Raw genomic sequence first — 9,659 nt, forward strand, 5'->3', positions numbered from 1 at the left:
TAAGCACAAAGTGCCTTTTCAGTCAAAGGGTTGTGGTGTATGTGAGCTGGTTACTGTTGGAGGATAGGGTGGCAATGAACACAAACCGAAATATAAACACGAATACAAAATGCTGCAAAGTAGTTATGAACAGAGAGTTCGTATGGATATGAAAAAAAGGCTTTGTCGATTGAATTTAGGTCGGGGACCAACAACAATGACCAGACAACGCTCTTCTTTCCTGTCACATAAGTGGTAAGTCAATACGACTTGCATCACTGCGGCTGGTCTCCCGTGACAGGACGAACCGTCACAACGTTATCAAACTGCAACGGCCGGGGAATTCGACACCGAAGGACACGGAGTGTCAACCACGTTATTACTTCTCATATTATTTGGTTTAAGGGGTATTTATACGCCCACTCAAGTGACAAGTGAGAACTTCTTATCTCAACTAAAATATATTTACCGAACATGGCATGGCATGGACCTTGAAAACCACCATGTTATCGCATCTCATTTGCGTGGATCGAGGCTCATAATTTTGTTCACTGGAGTGTCAGGTTCAAACTCAATCCTTTCCAAACCTTAGCCAGACAGCTAGTCTGTGATACAGATCCTGAAGTATATATACCAAAGAAAGCCCACGCAAGTTTAGAAAATGTGGCAAGTCTAGATTCCCATAGCTTCAGGAAATGAAGAAAGTCTCAGGGCTCCATTTCATTATATTATTTTCTTTTGTCACTATGACCGTTTTTTCAGTAAAATATATTCATTTCAGATACTAGCTGTTAGTCTACCAGATAGCTAGAACACTGCGGCGGATAGCTAACCCCGCTCACTATTAATCTTGATACCAAAACGTGTCCACAATCAACCACAAACAAAATGTGGTAGACACTAGACACACTCTATTCACACAAAATCAACAAAAGAGGTCATTTTGACACAAATTCTCATCCGGATTCCTGTGTGGCATTATATGTTAATCGTTATCAGTTGTCATCAAACGTTTCATGTTCTTTCTATCTGCTAACGTAGGAGTCCATAGAGTGAAATATCGATTGGCAATATATATAGTCATAAAAGCACAGCTGTCTGTTGTGATTATCATATGCATAGGCATATGCTTTATCAGGGAATATAGACATGTTTGTTTATTCTCAGAGTTAAGCTAAGTTGTGTCATCTAAACCTAAATCGCAGTGCTGTCGGTCTAAATGAAATATCAGCGGCTTCGGTACCATGGCCATCGGTACAGTTATTAATCTTCGAGAATGCCCGGCTGGCCACGGAAGTTTACATTGTTTATAAGGTGCTGGATACCGCAGGCTGGCCATACATGTATCGTAAAACGATACAGGGCAGTCTGACAGTCAGTAGTATATAGGCAATGAAATCGGAATGTAACGGGAATTGATCCTCGGGCAGCGGCTTCGCAGGTAGGCTGACGATCGCCTATGGCTGACGTCGCTGCTTGGCCGTTGCCAATATCATGTGATTGCATATTTAGATGCCGAATAAAGTTTTGTTGACCCACTGACGGACTTCTGTGTTCGAGGGCACAAATATGTATGAGTAAGGACGACCTGATGTTGTCAGAAATGATTTTTCAAGTTTATACACACACAATCACACATACACGCGCGCGCGCACATACAAACACAAACACACACATACACACACAAACACAAACACACACACAGAGTAGTTCATCCACCATCCTCACGTCTGTTATCAGACATTATTTGGTGGTTCGAGAAATACAGAAGCATCTGCACAATCGCATTCCTCATTGACTCTGACAGCATCATGTACACTATATATTCTACAAAGATTACAGATTAATCATGGTGTTTCATCACAGTACGTGTTCGGGCTATTTAAACTTTGTGCGCAAAAAAGAAATTATACAGTGTTAGACCAGCTTGAATAGAAACGGAAAAGATATATAAATGAACATATGTTTAATTCCAATAGAGTACTATTCAATTCTACTGCAAATGTACGTAATTTAATTTCAATCAAAGTCAAAAGTACTGTTTGACTGACACTGACAGATACGTGCTATCGTAGGGTGAACTTTTACACAATTCAACAAGTCGTTTCTTCTGCAAAATATCATCAATTATTGAATCAACAGTGAGTGCCACAACCACTGATTTCAATAAAGGCGAAAAACACGATCCGTTATCGCTTAAGTAGGAGACATTGTTGAGCAGTAACAGGTGGCGTTCGTAGTCATATGATTTGTCGATCCAGGTAGTACCATGAGTGTTCTGTCGGAGTCATATTTGGAGAACATGCTGGTTAAGGCATGAGAAGGATGTTTTTTGGGCGCTGTGCAGAAAGTCGTTTGTTAGTGTTGCTCTACGAGGCATCAGAGTTACTGTGTTGGTAGGCAATGTCGTGTGGTTCTTTGGTTCTTCCTTGATACAATTAATAGCAACTGGTTGCTCAACGTCATCCCTTATGCCATACACGTTGACGAAATATTCCCAGGTCCCCCCACCCCCACCCCCCAACATCTCGCTACCGGCCCCAAATGGTACTCACCTGTAAACACGAGCTTGCCTGTAACGACTGTTCAGACACAACAACCCATGAAGATCCAGGGTAGAATAGGCATTCAGCAAGCCATGCTTGCCATAAGAGGCGACTATGTTTGTCGTAAGAGGCGACTAACGGGATCGATTGGTTGACACATGTCATCGGTTCCCAGTTGCGCAGAACGATGCTCATGCTGTTGATCACCGAATTGTCTGGTCCAAACTCGACTATTTACAGACCGTCGCCATATAGCTGGAATATTGTTGAGTGCGGCGTAAAACTACACTCACTCACTCCCAGATAGTCTGTGATTATTACACAACGATCGACATTTCTTTTTTTACTTCACTGTCAGTCTCAATCGTCCTTTCTATGGTGATCTGTCTTCAGGTGCACGTGATTGTCATCTGTAACCCATTTTTATATTTTATTGCCTAAAATAGTTTTCTACCTAAAAACATTATGCCAGGTAGTTTTAACTCTTTTGTGGTACTCAAGTTATTTTACAGTGCGTCGGGGATGGTCATTTCACTACGTATACTTAATGTGTCTGTACACTATTTCCCGTCACTATATGGCCGAGAAATTGCCATGGTCACAGTTATTGCACTGTGAATATATTTCCTTGTAAGAACTTCCTGTAACTTATCGCACTGTGACTATATTTCCTAGTGTGAATTTCCTGTGACGATTGTAACAGTAAATGTGCTGGTAATGTACGGGGTAACTGAGAAGAGACAATAGCTATATTACTCAGTCTTCGCAAATATGTATAAGTTCATAACATGTTAAGACTTGATGTTGAGGACCAGCAATTTGAATATATGTCATAACGTGCTTAGTTCCACTGTATCAAAATTACGTTCCGTTTGGAATTGCCTTATCTTATACATTAACACACGTATGATCCCATTTACGTTTTGATCTTAAACTTGGACATTTGCTAAAATATGCTTGATGCACAATGCTTCTGGCAAGCGCGAAGGTCAACTGTTGAGACTATGATCCTCAACGGGTAAGGAGGACGTAAGTCGAGTCAAATAAATCAACATCATCCAAGCAGTGATTGAATGCAGTTGGGCTTTACGTAACATTATTCCAGCCATATAGTCACGACATCAAGTCTGCATTGATGCATACATGCATTTTAAGTACAAAGCGCAAATGCGTTTTATTTTAAAAGCATGTCCATTAATTACATTATTATTTAAAAACAGAAAATGCAAACCAAACTCAACATCAGGCAATTTGTTATACCCATTACGTAGGTACGATTGATGGACAGTGAGACAGGTACATTTGAACGTACCTCAGGTGCTTAAAATAGTGCTCGCTTGTAGCATATAAGCTAGTAATGTCAATTTGAAATAAAGCTATTACTCATAATATTCCATTCATTATGAAATGTGTCCGTTAGTCAATTTTAGGAATCACTTAATATTTCTCTATTTGTTTATTCGTTTGTATTAAGTTGCTATTCAAACATGGACATCTTTCCAAATCCGGTCAAGGCAGATATGGACAAGTGCTTGCATGCAGCATTATACGCCGAACATAAGTTTCAAAAGTGCAGTTGCTTATTCGGTATGCGTCCAAAGTTAGGAAACATCGGGAAACGCACGCATTGCATGCGTGTACTACTCAACTTTGGTTTGTGATCCATAACGTGCTGCTCAATTATACATCTCAAATTCTCATTTCCGATGTGTTCATCAAACTGTCGACATATTGGACCCAGAGTTTTCATTAATTTACGCCTGAATGTGTGCACCAGTTCGTAAATAGATGATTGTAATGTGACACGAGGTAGAAACGCAGCTTCTCCGTGATGGGTAGTGTCTACACTGAAAGCTATGGTTGAATGCCCCCATCTATATCCTGTATGGTACAATAGCGACGAAAAAAGTGTGTCAGCACGCTGTCTGTCAACATAGTCAGGTCGCTTACCCGCTGTGATGGTTATATCTTGGCAATAGACACACAGCAAATATGCAGCACGACCGCATATAACATGAAGCCTTGATAATTTCACCGACATGGGTTTATCGGAGGCAGGGGAGACAATTAACTTAACGGAGAAGCCGGAAATTTGATTAATCTTTCGGTGATTCAAATTCCTCATAACTCAATGTTCTAGATAAAACATCTACATTTTCACGGTAAGAACCCCGAATTAAAGTTAAATGTTACTTGATTACGATAAACATGTGGTAGCGACATGGACATATCAATACGCAGTGATAACAGGGTCACCTGAATTATCAGCCCCTGGCATCTCAGAACAAAACGCAAAGCAACACAACGCATCAAGGAGATTCGCTTTGACATGTGAAAGAACTGAAAACTGAAGTTTATGTTTAACACAACTTACCCATTTTGGATAACAGATATGATCCTGGAAACGGCAAATAAAACCCGGCACGGCAGCTGCAACCTGCCACGCCGCGCCCACTGTAAATCGTTGTACGGAAACGTGCTTGTGCAGTAATGAACACGAGTGGGTTCTTTTTTCACCGTTGTGAGTCATGCGGGTGGACGAGGTGAGGATGTACAGGGGAAGTCCCATTTCAGTACGATTGTACTACTGACCTCGGAAGGAATTGTATTCATTGAAAGTGAAAGTGTGTAAATGTTGTCTTGTAAAGGAGGTGCTAGCGCTGTGTGCGCTACGTGTGTGAATACCTACTGTGTGTGCGTGTGTAAATGTCGGCATGGATAAATGCAGACAAACACTGCAGGTGTCTTACACTTCTTGTCTTATCTTCTATGTGTATACATCTGTTGAACATGTTTTTTAACGCGTTTTTACACATTAATTTGAAGGTATGGTTCGCCTTATAACGAAACGCACACTGGTTTCTGCATGACTGCCTTAACGGATTTCACCGGTCTATATTGTCTCCCCGCCTGGAGTTACAGCCTTGGCGATGTCTACTCAGGGTAACTCACGGTTCAGTTAAGAAACACTTAAAGGTCGTCACCTTATCCATTTGACCTTAATTCATTATTACAGGAGATATGTGGCGGGGATTCTCCAGATGCTGCGGCGTAAAACTAAAACTCACTCACTCACTCTCCAGATGCTAGACCTCGTGACTGAGTGAGTTTAGTTTTACGCCGCACTCAGCAATATTCCAGCTATATGGCTGGCTAGACCTCGTGACAAGGCGTGGGAGATCTGTTATTCGTGGACGTGGTGGGCACAAGTATTGACACGTCTTTGAAGGTTGCCTAAGCTTTTAAATGATCTTCGTTGCACTGGCATTTCCTCCTGCTGAACTGATACAAAATATCCTTGCACAAGAGTCTGTCTGAATAAATACAGTATTAACGCAACAGACACGTGGAAAACGCTTACGTGGAGTAGTGGTAAAACATCTCCCGAAGTACATATTGTGGTTTTAAAAAATGTGTTTTTTCAAACTTTACTAGACTCTCTTTTTAAAGTTGATATTGATCTGCTATATATGCGTGCCCACATACTCACCCACATCAACCCGCATATTACAACAAAACCGATCTACTTTGTGAAAATTGTCTTATTTTATTTCAAGAAAATTTATTTTTATAATAGACTTAAAGTCTAGTACGAGTATGTGCGGGGGATCTTCACACTCGTATAGGCACAGATGTAGACTGTGATCAAGATGTTACTAATGAATACACAAAAGGCGTGAAAAGCTCAGCGTTACATTTTGTTTAAGACTGTTTTAATATTAAGAGATTTTCTGATGATAAATTGTAAATACTTTTGAAAAGTGTCTTCTCAGTTTGTGTTCGGTGTTGAATATCCACATGATGTATTGTCGATATGGGTCGGATGCTGAAGTAGGTATTTTTACTTCCGTGTTAATGACGCATATGTAGGATACTACACATACAGCGTTAACATTGTTCATTACTTTTCAATCCCACCGCACATGATTTCATCAACAGTCTCTCACTTTGTGTTTATGTGCGCTTCTCTCACTGAAGTAACCAAATACAATGAAACAAAGTCATTTTGATTTAGAAAAAATCAAGAAAAAAATAGGTCAGATAACATATCTGCTCGGGTAGTAAAACGCTGTAGACAATTCGAACGGAGCACCGTACTGCATTTCTTCACCTGCTCAGCTATAAATGGTTATTGATTCATCCAGCTATGTTTGGGGGTTTGTAGTTGTCTAAAAGTAGCGGGCACCTGGGATCAGGAAAGTGTCTACGACCATATTAAATGTCACGACTTGAATTATTAGCAGTGCATTTAGGAGTAACAACGATCAACCACCCCCCATATGGAGGGCGCAACCATGGTTCCAGCTTACATGGCGCCTGTTAACATGCACTCGTCTCAAATTTCCCAGATCGCTTCTGACGATGTGCCGGAGACCTGACAGAGCTTATGAAGATTTTAAAATGAAGATTATATACTCGGAGAATTTATCTAAACGCGCGTCGGATCAATTCTTATCACGGCGGGTTTTATCAACTTTAAAACTGCAATGGACAAACTGAGTGAGAAATGTCACAGATTTTGTCATGAAAAGGGGAAACAGTTTCCAATAGGTGATGAAGGAGATATTTCAACGTTTTTAGGTGAATTAGCTGACAGTTCACAAAGACTCAGATGCTTGCTTAACGCAACAGTTGCCGCGATGACAGAGCGTCAGCGTGAGTGCTCTGGGACTTGATAATTCCTTTCACAAGAGCGCGGACAAAAAGGGTAGTTCTTTGTCGAATATGACGTGCAGTTCAGGCAGATTACGTTGGAGGACACTGGAGGACATTTCAAAGAAACATGGTGATCACAAGCGGCCATATACTATTTTATAACAGATCTCTCGATCTCTCTCTCTCTCTCTCTATCGCTCTCTCTCTCTCTCTCTCGATCTCTCTCTCTCTCTGTGTATGTGTGTGTGTGTTTGATGGGGAGGGTGTGAGTGAGTTTTGTTTTACGCCGCACCCCCTTTATGCAGCCTTATGGTCCTTGCTATCGTCCGCCATTTGTGTCAAGATCGTTTGGGTGAGGGTCAAATCGGCTTTCAATCGACTTGTAGAAATAACAACAAAGAACTGATAGATGTTATGAGTGGTGATCGATAGGACAATCACCTATGATTATATGTTTAGATGAAGTCTTAATCGATTGTATGCGATGGTAGCGAAGCGATCGGCAAAGCAGGCAGGCGGGGCTACACCGAAGTCTCCGGCCTTGTCTAGATATATTGTATTGTGAAGCGTTTCATGTCAGGGGTCATATAATTCTTTTTCATATTTTGAAAAGAAAATCTTCAATCCTAGCAATGGCACGTGGGCCTGTGTCTGATCCATGTCTTCCTTAGCTCTTGCCAAGGCAGAAAACCTATGCAGTGATACTACCCTAACCTTTTTATCACGATAGAACATATATCAAAACAAAATATTATTATATTGAAATATTGCTGAGTGTGGCGTAAAACTAAACTCGCTCACTTACTGAAAGTGGAATTATTGCCACCAACAACTTCAAACCCAGAGTCAAAGTATCCCTCCACCAAGTGTTTAAATTCAGGTTCAATAACTTCTGAGTGACCCTTTCAACAATTAAGCATACTTTCATATAAACCCAAGTGTAACTAACCTGAAATCCACCAAAGTCAACATCCTCCTTCCGTGATTTTCCAACTACCTTGCCAGGTTGGGAGATAGACAGCAAGTGACCAAACTTCACACTTTCCAAAACTAAATTCAGAATCCAATCAAGACGTTGCACGTCTTCAGCCAGTGGAAAGTAAGGACAAGACAGCAGCCCTGACATCATTAAAACTTGCCTAACTTGTGCAGGAACTTATTTCGACCCATGACCCAATGGTGACTGTAAATAAATCATGAACTCGTGAAAATGCAGTCCTTTTCACTGACATTTGCATTATTATTTAAGGTGTTGTGAATGTACCCCAAACAGGTAAATAAGACAAGCCATGATGAAGTAAGTTATCTTTACATTTTCATCACTGCTAACACTGTTCCGTGGTACTTTTCACATAACAACGTCAGTGGTGCTTGGTGGGCCGCCTTCCCCCAACATCTGCTGCTTGCCTAACTGCTTAAACAGGCTGGGGGACAGGAGATATAACTGCTGCTATGTTTGATTCCTAGATTGATTATGAGCACCAAGCTGAATGTTCACATTGACCAAAGCTGTAAACCTACTTGACTGTCCCCAAGACATAGGGTCACGTCGCGTTCATAGCCTTTCTAAGTATACACTGATTTAGTTCCTGGATACAATATTATGTTATTAGTATTTCGTCAGAACCTTTTGAAATAAGATTTTTACATTCACAAGTAGAACGATCAGCACGTAATGTACGGAATATATGTCGCAACAACGGGTAGCGGAAGATATCATGCAGAGAGAAGTCAAGGGAATATTTTATGCATGTAAACAATAGCATCAACAAATAAACAATAGTATATCAGGGATGTATGGAAGTATAATGGAGAAAGTTAACTAACGCATGACCCGTTGAAGATAATTCACATGCTCGGGGTCCGAAAAATGGATTTGTACTGGGCTTATCTTAACTTTTCGTGCAGGAGTATTCGTTCGCCACGCAAAAGCAAGGTAGGTATGCATAAGCAGGCATTTGTCTCAACAAGAGCAGTCAGCACTTGCAAAGACAGGACATGCATGGACACTAGACACATAAGCCCACTTCAGCAAAAACAGCAATTATCAAGAGGATTTTCAATTGAGCAAAAATAGCCCCAAAACTTTCACTCATGGCAGTTTGTGTGATTTGGGGGTTCAGTATGGATGCTTCCTGGCAAATTCACTTGTCAGGCAGCTTTTTGTTTCACCTGTGAATCTAAATATTTGAAATATGCAAAAATATCGCCTCTTTTAATTTTGCTCTTAAGATTCTTTGCTCGTAGACTCTCGACATGTTTTCCAAACAGTTGCATTGCAATTAAACTGATTGCAGCTTGGTCATACCTATGGCAAATGCCATACTTATTCTGGCTATAATTACAATATAGAATGGATCCATCAGGACACATACAATTACGATTTACAGCACATGCCATCCAAGGTGCAATTATGGCATCTCTCACAAACTCTTCATTGTGAAACATCATGAAATTGGCTTCCATCATGGTGAATGG

The 9,659-nt window shown here is 40.7% G+C and overlaps 1 protein-coding gene across 4 annotated transcripts in view; it reads right to left on the bottom strand.

The window, feature by feature from the left end:
* Positions 1–9,659, bottom strand: part of LOC137268569 (uncharacterized) — a 32,974-nt gene that overhangs the window by 20,977 nt on the left and 2,338 nt on the right. Inside the window, exon 1 of one of the 4 annotated variants that reach the window (XM_067803136.1) lies at positions 4,900–5,163. The exons of 1 other annotated variant lie outside the window; for it this stretch is intronic. In XM_067803136.1, the coding sequence (XP_067659237.1) occupies positions 4,900–4,903 (4 nt within the window). In that variant the 5' untranslated portion in view covers positions 4,904–5,163. Of the gene's footprint in view, positions 1–4,899; positions 5,165–8,130; positions 8,365–9,659 lie in introns of those variants that run through there. 2 more of the 4 variants (XM_067803137.1, XM_067803140.1) reach the window with 2 other exon arrangements.

Source organism: Haliotis asinina, chromosome 16 (assembly GCF_037392515.1).
Source record: "Haliotis asinina isolate JCU_RB_2024 chromosome 16, JCU_Hal_asi_v2, whole genome shotgun sequence".
NCBI lineage: Eukaryota > Metazoa > Mollusca > Gastropoda > Lepetellida > Haliotidae > Haliotis > Haliotis asinina.